General features: G+C 39.7%; 3 protein-coding genes across 3 annotated transcripts; 2 read left to right on the top strand and 1 right to left on the bottom strand.

The window, feature by feature from the left end:
- Positions 1 to 41: 41 nt before the first annotated feature.
- Positions 42 to 4,222, top strand: LOC117302903. Its single transcript, XM_033786872.1, has 7 exons — positions 42 to 182; positions 565 to 1,307; positions 1,748 to 1,940; positions 2,343 to 2,431; positions 2,826 to 3,020; positions 3,436 to 3,505; positions 3,596 to 4,222. Exons 1-7 carry the CDS (start codon positions 102 to 104, stop codon positions 3,752 to 3,754), a joined length of 1,530 nt encoding a protein of 509 aa, XP_033642763.1. The 5' UTR covers positions 42 to 101; the 3' UTR covers positions 3,755 to 4,222.
- Positions 4,223 to 5,714: 1,492 nt separating this feature from the next.
- Positions 5,715 to 14,972, bottom strand: LOC117302902 (medium-chain specific acyl-CoA dehydrogenase, mitochondrial-like). Its single transcript, XM_033786871.1, has 11 exons — positions 14,884 to 14,972; positions 13,662 to 13,770; positions 12,860 to 12,957; positions 12,693 to 12,762; positions 11,922 to 12,022; positions 11,375 to 11,455; positions 10,234 to 10,473; positions 9,052 to 9,192; positions 8,467 to 8,562; positions 7,692 to 7,940; positions 5,715 to 6,804 (listed from the first exon to the last, which is right to left on the bottom strand). Exons 1-11 carry the CDS (start codon positions 14,917 to 14,919, stop codon positions 6,724 to 6,726), a joined length of 1,302 nt encoding a protein of 433 aa, XP_033642762.1. The 5' UTR covers positions 14,920 to 14,972; the 3' UTR covers positions 5,715 to 6,723.
- Positions 14,973 to 15,284: 312 nt separating this feature from the next.
- LOC117302901 (sulfiredoxin-1-like) lies at positions 15,285 to 18,638 on the top strand. The gene is made up of 3 exons (XM_033786870.1): positions 15,285 to 15,467; positions 16,331 to 16,552; positions 17,755 to 18,638. Exons 1-3 carry the CDS (start codon positions 15,366 to 15,368, stop codon positions 17,962 to 17,964), a joined length of 534 nt encoding a protein of 177 aa, XP_033642761.1. The 5' UTR covers positions 15,285 to 15,365; the 3' UTR covers positions 17,965 to 18,638.
- Positions 18,639 to 18,672: the final 34 nt, after the last annotated feature.

Below are 18,672 nucleotides of genomic sequence, written 5' to 3'. Positions count from 1 at the left end.
TGAGGGCGCTATTCATCTTGTCCGTGTAGAATTTTGTGGAATCGCGCATAAACACCGGGATCATTTCGCGATGTGATTCTAAACTTTGTGAAGCTGCTAAAATGCTTGTTTGCTTTTATTCTGCAAGACGCTTTCAGATATTGGCAACTATGGCATTTGTCAGACGATTTTGCTCATCAGCTGTAAGTATATTCAGCGATTACACAAATTTGATGTCAATGTGTCCGGAATGATGAATGAAATTAAACTTTACACGTTCCTTGCTTTTGCATCGGATATGAAAGAAAGTAAATAAATCAATTGCAAAAGAAGGCGGGGCGGACTGTGAGGGGCGGAAGGATGTGATCTTTTGCCTTAAGGCTTAGCCTACCCCTCATTATGCCTCATACACATTGATGTTTAATTAAACTGTTAGTATTAGTAAGTAAGTTGAAACAAGCTACAAAATGTTGAGTTGAGATTACAAAAAATACACATTGGAATTGGATGGAATTGAAGATTTTTAGCTGGTGGTGTGTGGCTTGACTTGTCTTGATAACTGTTTGGTATGTTTTGTTTTTCAAGGAGTTTGGGTATCATCACAGCACAGGAAAGTGTATCTCCAGAGGGTTGTGCTTCGCATCCCAGCTGGGAAGCAGTCGGGCAAATGGAACGTCTTCGTTTAATAGAGGGGGTAAACACTCCACCTTGCACATCTACTTCTCAAAGCTGAGGCCAGCCATGATCAGCAAAGAGACAATGAGTCAAGAAGCTTTGTTTAGCCAACACCGATCTCGCTCTTTGCACTGGGACAAGAGGGAGACATCTCTCATGTGCTTGCAAGAATCCTCTGAAGGATCCGCAATCTCAAACCAGGAAGGATTGAAAGAAGACATTAAAGAAGCAGAGCTGCCTGTGTTAGTCCGGGTTGAAGGTAACACCATCAATCATGTCCTGTCAATGTTGACGTCCACACTGCCAGTCCACGACAGCCTGAGGGACATCACAGCGACGCTACGCAGACTCTCTGCAACCATGCACGTCCAGAGCGTCCTCGAGACGGCGGCCAAACCACGCGAAGAATGCAGTGATGACATCATCATTCGAAACCAGCCAATCACAAATCACAGCTCTGATAATTTCGTCCACACTGCCCCAACTGATGCTCTACACAAACTAAATCCATTTAATGTCAAAAGGGACTTCTTAAATCCAAGGCTTAATAACTCAAGGTTTATCAAACCAGACGCTCCTTCTGTCGAAAAACTCAAACCTCAAAGTTTATCGGAAGCCACAGGACGTCAAGCGAGGGCGCATTTGTATTTCAAGTAAGCCAATCCATATCTCCCCCCCCCCCACCCAAGGATTAAAAACAAAAACAAATGGACAGATATTTCAAAATTCATCTGTAGTCAGCAATTCCCCTCCCCTCAATGAAAATACATAAATTAATAAATAAAAATCCTGGGGGGAATACCCCCAGAAAATAGACTTGAAATTAGAAAACATTTACACTTTGATTTATACAATAGTTGATATTCACCACAGTAAAATGTTTTGTTTGATGAAGGCCTGGCATGAAATTACGTGGAGGCCCTGGCCTCTGTTGCACTGATCTTTGCCTTGGTGCCCTTTCACAAATTCCCCATAGACTAAGATTTCCAAATGGAAGTGCCCTCTTCTAAATGAAAATGGCCTTGCCCTCTCAAAGATAAAATTCCAGGATAGAAGGCTATAATTCAGGGTTCATATTTGGTCTTTTTTTCAGTAAAGTGTACCATGTTCCAATGGTGGCCTCTGTACCAGAGCCGAACCTTCAATCATCGGCGAATGATCGTTCAGATTCCACTGCTGGTGTTCATCCCTCCCATCATGGAGACATTCTAACCCCACCTGATCAGAATAACCATAGACCCAGCAAGGAACAGATTCTAGTCATGCATGAGAGGCTGTCCAACGAAGTAAGTCCGTCCTGTTAATGTTCAGGATTTTTCTCCACAAACAGATTCCCTTTTGCCCTTTCTGAAAGGAATAAACGTCAAACTTCTTGTGTCCATACCTCTCTAGTATTCCTGGGGGTTGGTTTCACAAAGAGTTAGACTAGTCTTACTCGTCTTAACTTAGGACTAGCCTTAAGTTTTTAATAACCGGTAACCCCTTAAATGAACCTAAGACTAGCCCTAAGTTTAGGACCATCTTGGTGAAATCGACCCCAGGGCCCCTGTGTGAATCCTCTTTACATTTTGAGGCGTGTAATCTCTCGACCAAACAATTTTTGTACTTCTTTAAGCTTGATTGAATATTTGCTTTTCTTAATGTGTCTTTACGCATTCACTTTTTGATCTTACATCTGTTTCTTTCAGCTGCCCAACTTCCTACAGGAACCTCATGACTTCAGTATGTACGCAGACACACTAGAATTCGACAACAGAATCCTGAGAATCAAGACAAGGTGAATCAATAAATACTTATCTCCTTTGAGTAGTGTTGGTTCTGGAAAAAAAAACGGTGGTTTTTAGAACCAACACTACTCAAAAGAGATATTAACATGGTATAACCACAACAGGCCTGATAGTTCACGGAGACGATTGCCTCCATGCCCTGGTCATTGCCTTGGTGCCCTTGAAATGCTCCAGTAGAAATTTACAATTTCCTCATAGGGTGCCCTTTACCAGAGAGAAAATGCCTTGGTGCCCTTCCCCTTTCAAAAACAAAGCATACAGTCCTGCCACAAACCTTTCTTAATTATACTGCCGTCATGCAAAGTTTCAAATTACTTTATGAAAATGGATGTACACGAGTAGCGGGCCAGAGCTTTTAAACATTTTTTTCCCACCAACTCACAGAGGGCTGCCGGCCTACAAGGCTTGCCTCCAGTCCATGAAGAGCCTCGGAACCACTTACATGACAGGATCAAGCATGGAGGTGTTACGGATCACCGCTGATCTGGATCAGGATCAGATCCAGGCAAGATGGAGGATAAAGGGAGTACCACTTCACAGCTACATCATCAGACCTTGGCGTCGAAATCACCCTCACAGGTTGGTCGCTCGGAAGTCTATTTGTCAGAATTCCAAGAAGGAAAAAGTGAACCGACACTAATGGAGAACTTAGTGGTCAGTTGTTAGACTGCAGGACTTGCAATCACAAGGTTGTGGGTTCGAACTCTACCGAGCTAACGACTGATTTCACAATGATTAGAATAAGGATTGTTGTCTAGTTACTGAATCACAACTTCTTGATCGTAGACGTTAAACCATCGTTTTTATGAGAGAGATTAGCTGTTGCTAGCTTGGCATTTTATCCCCTTGTGGAACTTTGCCGAGTTCCCTCGACAGGAAGATCATTTCAACAAATAAACTTCAATTCTTTCCACTTGTTACCACCAATGTCAAGGCTGGAGTGTACTCAACTCTTTATGTATTTCACATCATTTTTGTTCTTCTCTTTTCTTAGATATTTTGATGCATTCTCTACTTTTGATGTTGGTACTGACGGTCTCATTCATCGACATAAACTTGACAAGGTACATTTCCAGTGAAATTTTATCCGATTATCTTCAATTGTGAAATCAAACACTTTATTAAATTTTCTTTTTCTCTTTCAACATGAACAGGTTATGCCTAACCCATCGGATAAGGTGAGGTCTCCATCCTTGGCTGTGCGTATTGGCATCGCGTTGGGCGTAGTCCGCAACCCCGCCTTGTCGCCGGACTGTATGGTATCCAAGCCTCTCGCCTTCATCCAACACAAGACGAACCCCAGCAAACTATAAAAACCCTACCTGCTTAATACATCATGTAGATTGTTCTCGCTGTATATGAAGTAGTTTATCCATCTCTGAAGATCATTATCGAAGTCTTTCGGGACTTGGTCTCAGTTCTTGCTTGACTTTAGCTGCATTCAACATCGGAAAGTTCGTTTGATATCTAAACGGTAGAGGAAAACCATGTATGGAATCAGATAACTCGGACATGTAACTTTAGATTCAAAGAAGTCATGTGTGGTTGTGTTTGATACAATTTAGCTACATTGTTGTTTATTATTCAATAGAACTTGTGCGCGTGACGTATTTGGGTAGGCGCCCTCGACTAGAGGTAAAAAGAAGGCAGCTCATTGGGGTGGGATGAGAAGGGGGGGGTACAGGGCGACCAGGCTTCTGGATGTAGCCTGGGCCCAATTTCAAAGAGATGGTTAAGCAGAAAATATTACTCAACAATTGTCTGCTAAGCAGAAATGAGCAGGATACCAGTCATAAATTGTACATGTGACATGGTAGTTCGGATAACCAATATTTTATTGTGCTTAGGTATTTTTTGTGATTAAACAGCTCTATGAAATTGGGCTCTGGTTTCAGCATTGCTTTAGGATAAACATAATACCCCTTGCATTTGCCGCCAGCGCCAAGGTCAATGATAGGTTTTCTATGGCCTTGGTGAGGACTGTTTGGACTTGTGGTGTCATATGCGAGGATTTATAGAACAAGGGGAATGCTGAGCAGAGCAGTCAGTTGTCTGTATCTGCTGTGCACATACACGAAAGGCAATCAACTTACCATATGAGAAATGCCACATATTTTCCGCTGTGGACAACAGACCCTACATCAAGAGTGAAGTGGTTTACATCGGTTAACAAGAGTTACGCCAATTAAGCTTTACATCTAGCCCTTAATTAATAAAACACGTGTTTAAAATCGCGATGCCTTTTATACCAATGCAGGCAAATTTGGTGATCAAAAGGCAAATTAGGTCTTTGTTTACAGAGTACTGCTGTGTAAATGTTGTGAACAGGAACAATTTTAAGGTTAGAACTGTAATTCTCTGTGATCGTCTTGATTTATATATCTTCCATCTTCCAGTACTGGTGCTAAGAAACTAAAAAATGTTGCAAGATTTACTTGTGCTGCTCTTTGGTGCAATGTACGCTACACTGATGTATTACAGGTGACTGCGAGTCATAAAGTCTAGGAACACACATCATGTATCCTGTATAATAGTTTGGAAAAAATAAAATGCATCTGCATTCCATATCCCACTCGGCCTTTGGCCTCATTGGATATGGGACACAGAAGCTCTAAATTTACCCTAGTGTGAAAACTATACTCTTATCACAAATCAAAAATATAATTATTGTATTGCAAACCCTTGTATTCCCTACTGTTGTAAAAACTCAAAAGTGACGGCTGATGTGTGGTAAGAAATAAATAACTAAAATGAAAAAAAAAATCCTGTACACCTCCATTTATCATCAACAATTTTGCTGAAATGTTACCTCAGTTCGACATATTACTTTACGGCTTCTTCACAGTATTTTAATTTTTTTTGCTGGATTTGGGAGAAATTTAAAAACCTGCACTGAAATAAACCAGCAGTAGCATAATACAAAGTGTCTCCTTAATTATTTACCAATTGAGGACAACCTCCCGATTCAAATTTGTGTAAATTCCTTCTGCTCCACAGCTTTTATTTAAAGTAAATAAAACAAATACCAAAGTTGTTGGCAGCAACATTTGTATGATACAGTTTTGTTTACTCTTCAAATGAATACTTTATACTTAAAATAAAAAAAAAACTGTTGAAAAAATCCCTTCAAGAAAATTCCCAAAATTATTAATGTTATCACACAGTCTGAAAGCTTAAAGTACACTGAATAATATACCTCAATTAGTTATAAAATAAAATAAAATAAATCAAACAAAATCAAGCAGCCAAATAAATTTAGAAATAAGTCAAGTGTTTATGTCCAAATCGTGCAAACCTTTAATAACCACACAGTGTCCGGAAAATCATTTAACTTGCATTGCTCATTTGCCTTTTTTTTTAAATAGTAAAAACATCTTTAAAATTGGACAATCTTAACCTTGCTACCATGGGCAGTGCACTGTATCGATACCTCTGCCAGTAACCCCTGGTAGGGATGTCGGGCAACCAGTCACAAATAACAATTCTGTGCTTACGGCACCCTGTAAAATGTGTCTTTCGAAGCCCCAAATTCCACAGCAAGCAGCACCAAGAAATTGGGCCCTTGTTTTTGAAATGGACCTGCAGTCTCGCTCCGTCAAAGTCACAAAACTTCCTGAAAGGGAATTTTAATGATCTCAACACTATTCCTACTGATGTCTATTGGCAGAGACCCTCGCATAACCCTTCAAGGCTCCTCTACTCTTTGGTACCTCAACAATCAACACCTTGTGTTTTGCCTCGGATGAGATTGGTATGCCTGTTCAAATAATTATCAATTCATTGGCTCAGAGCTTAAAGGTCGTTAATTGTAATTTCATAATCTAAAGGTCGCTAAGTGAATAAATGTGTATAAGTTTGAAAAAATAAATCAAAATATGCAAGTCAATATTTTTCTTAGAAACTGAATGTTTCTTTTTGCCTACAATTGAGACTACTCTTGATTAATAAACTCTGTTTACAGGAGCCCCAAAATATGCAAAAGCAATTTTATGAAATCCATACAAACTGCACAAAAGAACATAGTCCTGAGCCAACGAATTGTTAGTTGGGCATGCAGCATGACTTCCTATATAAATGTAGTTAGTTGGACAACTTCCTAGATAGGAATTATGAGGCTTTGGGACTGTTTGGGTTAAACATTAAAAAACCTGTTAATGGCTGATTCCGCATCTCTCTCTCACACTCCTGGATGGTTGTTTTGGTCATTTAGTCGTGTTAGTGCACCCCCAGCGGCAGAGAATGTAGCACAGAGACCTCATCTGTTGTTGGTCAGCCAACCAATCTATCCCATCATCTGTTTAGCCTTTGTCAGCACCTCTCTGGATATAATGACGCGCTGAATCTGGGCTGTACCCTCGTAGATCTGAATGCAAAGAAAAATCAGTTCAAATTTATGAAAAATAGCTGGCGCTAGTGGGCTTGGGTTCCCTCTAATTATAGACACAGTACCTCCAAGGGGCCGATTTGATAGAGCTGCCTAAGCAGAAAATACTGCTTAATAAATCCCTGCTTAGTAATAATGAGCAGGTTACCGGCCAAAAATTGTACATGGGACATGATGTTTTGGCTGGTGGACTTAATGTAAGCACAATTTTGCTTAGCTTATTTTTGTGCTTGAGCAGCTCTATGACATTGGGCCCCGATGTTTAATTCAAGAGGTTTACAAGCTTTGGCATCATCAGTGTGCACTGTTCCAGTGGGCATATATCGGCCGGTCTGTTGAACCGACGCAGTGTTTCATTTGAGCGTTAGAAATACTAACTCTTTTGTAGGAAAATTCCTGTAGTTTGTCACAATGTGGCAGTCTAGTAGAACATTCTGGTGGTCCACTGGATTGCGGACCTATGCCTATGTAATAATAATAATTTGCGGGCTAATCATCCTTACTCGCAGCTAAGAGCTGAATTGCGAAGGACGCGGCTACAACGTGTTCGAGAAGCAGGCATGAAAGGGCGCCTTCAGCTGCCAGCCACATCAACCCATTATGACCACGGAGCACAGCCAAGACCGAAAGTGTTTGATTTTTCGCGAGGGAGGAAAACAGGATAGTCAGGAAAACCCTCGTGGCACAGCAGAGTACCAACGCACAACTCAACTCACCTATGGCCCTGGCCGGGAATCGAACCAGTGTCACCTTGGTGAGAGGGGAGCGCTTTACGCACAAGCCAACCTTTTTCGCATCAAGTACATGATCAATAACTTACCTGATTGAATGGAATTTAAAAAATTTTTTTTTTTTTAAAAACATACCTGATAGATCTTAGCATCCCTCATCAGTTTCTCCACTGGATACTCCGTATTGAAGCCATTCCCGCCAAACACCTGTACAGCATCCGTAGCGCACTTGTTAGCTACATCAGCTGCTAATGCCTTAGCAATGGATGCGTAATACGTGTTGCGTTTTCCCTGGTCGGTCTCCCAGGCTGCTCTATGAGTCATCAGGCGTGCAGTCTCAATGCCGATTGCCATGTCAGCTAAGATGAAGGCAACAGCTTGGTGCTAAGGGAGATAAAAGCAAACACAAACTCAGCGTATATTAGATTCTTATGGATGATATAAAATTAACCGAACCACTTCATGTGGCAATTTAAAAACATTTCCAGGCAATCTCTAAGAAGAGGAAAAAACAACTCTTTGTTTTCCAAATTTTTTTTCAGCGACAGTTTGGCATTGTTAGATTATCTCTCTTGTGCTACTGTAGTGTCTCCAGCGCATTTAGTTTCCACTAAGTTGCCTGTTTAACTTGACTCTTATAATAGAGACCCTAACAGTTGACGCAGCTTGTACCAAAACACCCACAGCCTCAGGCACGTAAGAGTAAGAATTTCAAATTTTCCAAATGATTGTTCTGAAATTTTTAAACAACTAATTGTACTGGGTTCGTTTAGCTCCAGTTTTCTTAATGTTATTATTGTCATTTAATGTGTGTTTGCGATGGTGTTTGCAATAAATGGAAACTTAATAGTGCTAATTCTCAACAACAACAAAAAGAGGAAAAAAAGGAAAACTAGAGAGAATTGTGTACCTCACAGATGTATTTTCCGAACGTCTTTCTTTCCATTGAGTACTTGGTGGCCTCATCAAAGGCTCTCTGTGCGAGACCAGTAGCTCCTGCAGCAACCTGAAGATGGGAAGGGGGTTGGGGTTGGGGGAGGGGTAAACATAGACATACTGAAACTTAAATTCTTAATTTTTAAAATACATCTAAAGACAATCAAAGCAAACTGATCAAAACGTTCAGTTGTCAACAACAGGTTCTTCTCAGAACAGCTCCCTCTGAGTTTTTGAGAAAGAGATAATTTCTCACTCAAATGTTTGAATCTAATAAAAGACTTCATTAGGCATCTGAAAGTACACACATTTGAGCAGCGAGGTTTTTTTTTCTCATTCTCTTACAACTTCGATGACCAAATAAGGGCAAATTTTCACAGATTTGATATTTTATGCATGGGTTGGGATAAAGCTTAGCTGGGATACACCAAGTGAGAAAACTGGTCTTTGACAATTACTAAAGGTGTCCAGAGCTTTAAAGAGTGATTTGCAGTTCAGACCAATCTTAGCTCTTTGTGAAATTGAGTCTTGGGATGGTATTAGAAGGAAACTTTCTTACCGGTGGTCTGGTCTTGTCAAATGCTCCCATTGCGATCTTGAAACCCATACCTTCTCCAATTAAAACATTCTCTTTTGGTACTCTCACATCTTCAAATGTAATGCCTCGTGTGTCTGACGCCCTTTGACCCATGTTCCACTCCTAGGAAAAATCAAATACAACGTCGTAGTAACTTCTTCCAAAGGATACTTATAAATCAAATGTAATTTAAAGTGGGCCCAGATTTGTTTGTTTGTATTGATGTGAAGAGGTTTAAGTATTATTAATAGTTACAATAACAATAATACTAAGTATCTAACAGCACCCAAAAACTGCCTACATATTCAAGATGGCAACAGTTTGAAAATAAAAACATTCCTAAATTTGAACTACAAATTACTAAATGGAGTCCTTAAAATGTGACCCCGGTTCGATTCCCGGCCGGGGCCATATGTGAGTTGATTTGTGCGTTGTTTCTCTGCTGTGCCACGAGGGGTTTTCCAGACCATCCGGTTTTCCTCCCTCGGGAAAAATCAAACACTTTCGATCTTGGCTGTGCTCCGTGGTCATTATGGGTTGATGTGGCTGGCAGCCAAAGGCGCCCTTGCATGCCTGCTTCTCGAACACGTTGTAGCTGCGTCCTTCGCAATTCAGCTCTTAGCTGCGAGTAAGGATGATTAGCCCCCCAAATATTATAAAAAGTAGAAAAATAAAAGTAACTCAACTATGAAATTATGAGGACTCTACCTAATGAGAAATGAGTGCATCATGTCACTCAATGTGACCTCAGAGTCCTATTAATGGAGGGATGTAATAGGCCATTGAAAAAAAAAAACCTGAGCTATGAGCGCAAAGCGTGAAAGGTTGCGCGTGTGACGCCTGCCTACATTAAGTTATCTTGTGTTTAAAAAGCCCTACTCTGCAATCTAGGGTGTTCCATATGGTTTTAGCTTCAGGCCCCAATTCCATAGAGCATCTAAAGCACAAAAAAGCAAAATTGTGCAAACTAGAACATGGTTACCAACTTAACTACCATGCTAGCAGCTCTATTTAGCTTTATTATTGATTGAAATGGGCCCAGGTTCCCATGAATTTGATCTTAGTTATACATTTGTATTTTTTCCCCCTTCAAACGCCCCCCCCCCCCCCCCCCGATTTCCAGTTAAAAGCGGAGAAACCACATGCCTGTTTATTTAGTCATACCTTCCTGCCAACAATCACACCAGGACTGTCTCTGTCCACAATAAATCCAGTGAAGGCCTTAGCCGTGGATGCTTTGGGATCGGGATCCGTACGAGCCAAGACAAAGTACCAGTTAGCATGCCCGCCATTGGTGATCCACATCTTGCCACCATTCAGGATGTATTCGTCACCCTTCTTCTCGGCGCGGGTTCGCAGACCAGCAACGTCAGAGCCTGCCCCTGGCTCTGTCACGCAGTAGGCCTTCAAATCAAATTAACAAATAATCATAAAAAATTAAGGTCACATTTTCTTTGCACACTGTCGTGGAATGATTTCTGCAGGAAAGTTTACAATATCGTTGAGTCAGTGCAACAAGGTCGTAACTCGATTCAAATCAATCAATTCAAGTCAATGTTTATTTCACAGGACTTGATTCTGTGTTGTTTTTCTTTCATTTTTCTCTTACAACTTAGATGAAAACTGGTCTTTGACCATTACCAAAGGTGTCAAGTACCTTTAAGCGAGATCAATCATTTGACATTCTAAACCTCACATTACACATTAAAGCCAGTTTAAGAGTTATGTCCTAGTTCGTTGTACAGACATGATACTTGAAGACTTGAATGAATGTACCATTTCTTATGTCCTAGTTCGCTGTACAGACATGATACTTGAAGACTTCAATGAATGTACCATTTCTTAAGCCAGTTTAAGAGTTATGTCCTAGTTCGTTGTACAGACATGATACTTGAAGACTTGAATGAATGTACCATTTCTTATGTCCTAGTTCGCTGTACAGACATGATACTGGAAGACTTCAATGAATGTACCATTTCTTAAGCCAGTTTAAGAGTTATGTCCTAGTTCGTTGTACAGACATGATACTTGAAGACTTGAATGAATGTACCATTTCTTAAGCCAGTTTAAGAGTTATGTCCTAGTTGGTTGTACAGACATGATACTTGAAGACTTGAATGAATGTACCATTTCTTATGTCCTAGTTGGTTGTACAGACATGATACTTGAAGACTTGAATGAATGTACCATTTCTTAAGCCAGACGGTCACAGCATGATAAAAGTCTAATGGCAAAACTGGAGGCCATTAATTAATTTTTACATTTCCAACAGCTTACTATTTTTTCCCTAAATCAAAGTACTTACACACATCAGGGGTTCCTCCACCATCCGACCAAGGTACTTCTTCTGTTGTTCTTTAGTTCCGCCAATGATTACCGGCATTTGCTGAAACATCAATTAAATCAATCTGATCAGTGATTCAAATCAACAATTTTCTTACGGCTTTTGAGACAAAGATTTACAGACCAGATCAAAGATTTGCAGATCACTGTCACAGACCAGGCCTGTATGCTTTATTTTTGAAAGTGCAAGGGCACTAAGGCATTTTCTACTTTGTAATGGTCATCCTATGAAGAAGTAGTAAATTTCTACTTGAGCATTTTAAGGGGACCAAGGCATGGACCAGGGGGCATGGAGGCAATTGCCTCAGTTGCCTCCGTGAAGTATCAGGCCTGACAGACACCCAAGCTTGATGTCAGCAGCATGACGTTCTGGACTCCTTCCCATGGCAAAGGATGTTAAAGGTTGTTGACAAAAACCTAAACTGTGAGCGAAAAGCTGTGACATCACACTTTGCTTTACAATTAAGACTGTCTTGCACAATCTCTGAGACCTTTAGCCCTGTACTCACCCCTAAGGAGTTGGCTTCTATGGCTGTCTGGATCCCTGTACATCCATAGGCAAACTCTTCAGCAATTATACATGAGTCTAGAATACCCAGACCAAGTCCACCTGTATTGTTCAATCAAGGTTTAATACATCAATCAACACCTGTAACAATTTCCAGCAAACTAAATTTCTGGAATTCTATGCAGGCCAGGGAGGCCATTGCCTCTGTTGTCCCTGGTCTTGGTGCCTCATCAAAAGTTCTCCATAGACTTAAAGAATGTCAAAAGGAAGTGCCCTTTGCAAAATGAAAATGGCCTTGCCCTCTCAAAGATGAAATTCCAGGCCTGAAACTAGGTTGACCTCTTTTTACTGAAGATAATCAAAATCAGATTTGTCTGTGTAGGAAATTGTGCAAGTTTGTTTTAGTATTATTTAAGTTGCGACAATCAAAATAAAGCAATGGTAACTCTGTATGGTTTTTCCAATTGCAATTTCTTGACTCTGATAAAGTTTCAGACTTCAATATTGGTACAGTACTCTGAAGGGCTTATTTACACAATGCAAGTCCCCATGGCAGCAAACTTTCATATCTTATTTTTTTGTTTAATTCAAACAGTTCAATTGTGAAACTGTATAGATATTTTTTCTTACTCTGTTCAATTCTTGTCTTGTACACAAAATTCTGGTATATGTTACATGATTCAAGTCTTGCGGTCTTTTGGATTTCCCCACCCCCCCCCCCAAATTCGAGCCCTGAAATAGATTGCTTGGTTACTATACTATCAGAACTCACCAACTGAAGCCGGAATGTGTGAATTCATCAATCCGAGATCAAACGCCTTCTTGATGATCTCCACCGGGTACTGCTCAGAAAAGAAATCAATCAAGTCATCTATCCATTTAAAGTTGATTTAATTAGATTTAAAACGGTTCCTCTATCAGTTGAACAATTTTAGTTACCTCTCCAGTCTTGTCATGTTCAGCAGCCTTAGGAATGATCTCTTCCTTGGTGAACTTACGAGCCAACTCTTGGTACTCTTTCTGCTCATCACTTAATTCTAGTCCAACAAAAAGAAAGAAAGAAATATTATAAATCCATTAACCAATTAATTATTCACCCGACTATATGACAAGTGGCCAAAAATAAGCGGCTAGATTGTGTTTACCGATAGCAACGTCTATCTAAAGAAGATGTAAAATGAATCAAAATGCTATGTTAAATTGTCATTTAGGCTGTATATGAATTAGCGGCTGCAGCTGTGGCTAAGGGTTTTGCTAAGACCGTCCTATACTTCAATGCAGGATGATGTGAGAATCTAGCCACAGCCATGGGCATAGTTGAAGCCTCGATTCAGATACAGCCTTAGGTTTGACATCAATCCCAATTTCACACACAAGTACTTAAGGTAGTCTCTTCAAAGTCCAAAGGGCCAACACATCTCAATGGCTGCTTCCCAACAACGTTTTGCTTTATTTACTGCATTGTATTTTTGACTGTGTGAGGGCGCTCTCAACATTATTTGTATCACTTCTAGGGGGTATATTTATTCATACCCACAGACATTGTAGCCTTCACGGACAATAAGACTAAAGCAACTTCAAACTATGGAGCAACACACTTGACACAATGCCCACAGAAAGTGATGAAAATACCATAGAGAGCACCCTCATGTGGTCAAAGTCACAACGCATTAATACTATATGTTAGCTGAGCATAATTTCCTTCTGAATAGCTTTTAATGACATTGAACTCTGGTCGTACCAAATGCTAGACCAGGTCTTTGGACTGCAGACTCGGGATCTGGTTCAGATGAACGACTTCGAGAAAACACCCTTGATGAACGAGGAACCTGGTTGGACTTGGTAAGGGCCTGTATAAAAGTTAACATAAAAAAATGTAAGTTAATAAATAGAGAAAGATTTCGCCACTACAACTACCCTGAAAGTTCTAGACTATGCTACAACAAGTCTCTAGCTAGCTTAGTTGCGATAACGTATTACCCTCCTCTTACGTTATCGCAACTATACTAGCTAGCTAGGCTAGGGACCATTTAAGTTATTTAAAAAAATTCTAAAAAGGGAGATGATTATAATTTGTTCTTTTGATTTTTTTTTACTTTTACTATTTAAAAAAGTCCAACAAACAGGAACAGTCAACACGTAAAATTACATTAAATAATATTAATCATAACATTATTATAAAAACGTTAACAATAACATTGTCATTGAATTGGATCAGACATTTTCTTCTGAATTTATTCTCAAAATTACAGGAATACGCTGTTTTATCCTGGTGTCATGTGTTTTCAGTAGGATAACAGGAAAATTGTTCACAATCAAAAACTGAATGTTCTTTTTTTTTCAAATCATCTTTCCAATTTTTTAAGAATAATAACACTTACACTTCGTGGTGTGTTGAAATTTTTAAAGTTTTGGTTTTACGTTGCGAGAGACAGTCCGCCAATCTGATGGTCTACCGGACGGGGTTCATACCGGACCGCACCTTCCTTACTGAAACCATGGAGGAACCATGGAGGAACCATGCTGAAACCATCAGTTTTTGTAGATGTTGGTGCGGCTACTTCTACTTCGCTACTCGGCAAAGTCCCATGATGGGATATCACCTGATCACGCCAAGATTACGCACGCGTTTTGACCGATGAAGCAACTAGGATAGATTAAGAGTGGATTTGAACTGGGAGAGCGGGGCAAGTGACAACAGGCACTGGAAGATTGTTCCATGCAGGGGTAATTCTTGGGAAAAAGACAAAACATCCATGTTTCCGAAACACACAGCTGGCATAAAGGTCGAGTTGACACCTCCCATGCACTCACTCACACAGTGTGAATTTCCATTACATAATAATGTAAATTGTCATGTAGTTTTACACTATAGTTTTATCTCACAATCCTTTATTTTAACTTTGTCATTAAAACTAAAATAACCACCATTTGAACAGACAAAGCAATCAAAACTTACCTACCTTTAACGCATGATTTAGAGTTACCCGTAGAGCCATTTTGCACACTCCGTCGCACACAAATCAACAGGAACGACTGACTTTTTATAAAATGAAACTACGGAGCTCTCGAAAGGGTATCCGCATCTAACGTTCGATTACGAATCAACCTCTTGCTCAAAAGTGATCGACCTCATCGTGCCATTGTTGTTTAACTTCAGCATATTTACCAAATTTTCACACATAAAAAACATCCTTGATTGTTTGTTTATTTGTAATTGCCATCCCTTCTTCACATAATTGAATATAATCGAAACTTACTTGAAAAAAGGGCCCGGAAAACTTTCCTCAAAGATTTGTCGTGGGAACGGGCCGGCGAATATTCTACAGTATAGGATATTTTGTAGCTAAATCAATCGCAATTCTTGACAGCGAAAGAACTTCCGACGATGATGCAAGACAAGTCAATGTCGTCTGCATTTTGTTGTTGAACAAAATAGCGAATAATGTCAATTTGGGGACTTTTTTCAAAGATTCTTAAACCTGAATTTCTTCCAAAAATATCCCTTACATATTTTAGTTTAACTTTGCTGTGTGGACAAGTCTGGGTAAGTTGTATGTAGACGACACTACAAATGAAATGAAAGAAATAATTGGCACATCAGTCAGTGGTCCTATACCGACGGTTTAGTTAGGGAGTCTGTGATCATATAGGTAGCAGGGCTAAGCTAAGGGGGAAGGGGCACTTTTAGTTTTTTCTTTTCTTATAAGCAGTATTTTTATAGGGATATATCCCTATATATAAAAAATAATGCTTATTAAAAATCCTTTAATTTGGTTTATACTTTGCAACATTTATTGCAATTTAGTATATAAATTTCAAGTTTTCTTAAATAATTTTGTTTAAGTTATTAAAGATAGAACTTCTAAATCTAATTCTATCTATCTAGAACTTAGAAGTAGATGATATTGATAGATCTCGTCCCAACTTAATACTCCTAGTCCTAGAACTTCGAAGAACTATAAGAGGTTCGATCCGCTATCATGGAGGCGATAGCGGAGCGAACCTCAATGGACCCTTCCCGTGAAATATGCTAATCACATTCACGCATGCGTACAGACCCTGTTGGTTGGCAAACGCCATAGAGTTGTGCACTAAGCAGACGCGCAATCGCGTCTGCGTCACACACCCATTAGCCGTGTACAAAACAGTGCAATGTTCCCTTATTTTGCCAACCAAAATGTTAGTGCGCATGCGCTATGTGCAATTTACATTCTTCATGGGAAGTGTCTATTAGTTCTAGTTGCATACAAACAGTGAAGTCTAGTACACCTGGACCCAGTAAATGGGGCACTGTGTTTTTTTTGGGGCGAAATTTGTTATAAATATCAGTCTTACTACCGATCGATAATGACAAGTTGCGTACGACCGATAACGAAAAATTTGAATGTTATTCTCTCTCAATTCCAGCGTGTGTCCAGTGCCTATAGTACAGGCTTTCTTTCCGCAAGTTTGAATAAGATGGCCGATGAGATGGGAACCAATGAGAAGGGAAGCAGTGAAAAGGGAACCGCCAGTATCCACGCTGGGCATATTGCTGAAATACATAATGTCCCCATAAAGCATCTTATACGTCCCCTCCCATCAGAGTTAGATGAACCCCAAGTCATTTCACTCATGGAAACAATAAAGGTATTGAGAAATGGCGACAGACTCTTTCATTCTGCCCATTGATGGGAATCCCAACCTGCCATATTTTTTACCGTGTGACGGCGCTTCAACAAGTATGGATTAGGCCAATTGTCGTTTTTTGTTGCTCCAATAAGACCTCTAAATTAGTTTTTTTTTCCATCCACCTCAAAAATGACAGAACACCGATGAGAAAAACTGTGCAGACGAAAATTGCGTCTACTAATACTTTATAGAGCACCCTTACCTTGTTGAACAAATTTGTGTGCATTCAGACGCCTGAGAAAGACTTCAGGCCTGAAGTCCTAAGATTCAAATATTTGAGTGAGAAATGACCTCCTTTTCACACTACGTTACTTCAGAGGGAGTTTCTCACAATGTTTTTATCAACAGCTCTCTGTTGCTCATTATCAAGTACATTTTTATGCTTATACATTTTGAGTAATTACCAAATGTGTCCAGTGCTTTTAAACCTGTTTACATTTTTTCTCTTCCCTCACTGATGGAACTTCATTGGCTACCGATTCGAGAACGAATCCATTTAAGATTGCTCTTCTTGTTTTTAAAGCTTATAGAACAAAACTACTCCTTGATATATTTCCACTATACTGTCATATTACACTCCTCCACGATTTCCTCGGTCCACACTTGACATCACTCGCTTGAATGTTCCCCAAGCAAACAAAGTTCTCGGTAAAAAAGGGTAGCTGGGCCCATGCTTTCGAATGATCTCCCTACTGTTAGGGAATCCGTTACTCAAACTACTTTTCATAAAGTTCTAAAGACTCGCCTTTTTCCATGTTAATTGCTTTCAAGTGCGCTATGAAGAGGAATGTCAATTCCTACCTTCAGCTCCACCGAGTTTCTGCATGTCTATGTTTTCTTCCTTGTAGCCCTTAACCTAGAGTGGCTTTTAGCCTTGTTTTGGGCAACTTGCATAACCAAAAAAAAAAAAAAAAAAAAAAAATAATGCGCTAAGGCCTCAAAATAACCCACAGCACCCACAGCAATTGGTGTGGTGCCCTGTGCTTTTGCCGTGGTGCCCTTTGCAAAGTTCCAACACAAATTTAAATTGTCCTCGTAAAGCGACTGCCCCTCACCAGAGGAAAGTTGCTGTGCCCCTTAAAGAGTGAAGTTAAAGGCCTGTGATCTTGACGGAATAGCACCTTATAAATATTAATCGTCCTGTTACGTTTCCAATTTAGGATCCAGAGCAACGAGATCAAGTCCCTCCTGTTGATATTTTATGGATTACTGGAAGACAAGGCGGAGATTACTACTACTCATTTGGGGGATGTCATCGTTATGCGGCATACACAAGACTTCAATTACAAACAATTCCTTGTAAAATTATACGATCCACTGTCTCCGATTTAAGAAACTATCTAGGTGCGTCTACTCCCGATTTACTATAATAGGCGTTTGCGGTGGGTTGGCTGGGTCGGTCTTTTTGATATCAATTTTTGGAGGGATGTAAAGACAAAATTTTAAAAAAGGAATAGAAACTTAAACAATTGTATTAACCAGTGATGCTTTTTCTTCTATTCACTTGTCACATATTAGGGAAGGGATGTTAACAAGTATTAATTTGAACTAAAAAATAATCCACCAACATTTACCGATTCTTTGAAGTTTGTTGTGCTCTTTTCATATTGAAATATTAACCAATTCATTTAAACAAGGCTTTTCTTGCAACTACAGTACACAATTTAAGTTAAAATTTACTGCCAATTATTGCACTGTAGGGTGTCATGGCCGAGCAGGAAAAAAACACTGAACTTAAGCTCTGATGTTTCTGCTAAGCAGAGTCTTGGTCATGACACTTATGTCCCTGAGCAAGACACTTAATTATAATTGCTTCTCTCCAACAAGGGGTAAACGGGAACCTGCAAATTATTCTTGTGATTGATTTAGCTTAATAGCACATATTTGTTGCACAGGCTGTATACTCCCAGGGACCTGAGATGGTTTAAGGAATGAATTGGATGGCCCAGTTACCAGTGGTAATGATGTTGGAAGCGCTATATAAAAAACTAGTTTTTGTTATTATTATTATTTCTGTTATTAATTTAAAAAAGTAAAATAACTGTAGTCCACGTTGATGTTTATTTTGTTTTATTAAA

The sequence above is a fragment of the Asterias rubens genome, chromosome 19, assembly GCF_902459465.1.
Source record: "Asterias rubens chromosome 19, eAstRub1.3, whole genome shotgun sequence".
NCBI classification, from domain to species: Eukaryota; Metazoa; Echinodermata; class Asteroidea; order Forcipulatida; family Asteriidae; genus Asterias; species Asterias rubens.
The sequence above is the reverse complement of the archived record's forward strand: the minus strand, read 5'-3'. Positions and strand labels throughout refer to the sequence as shown.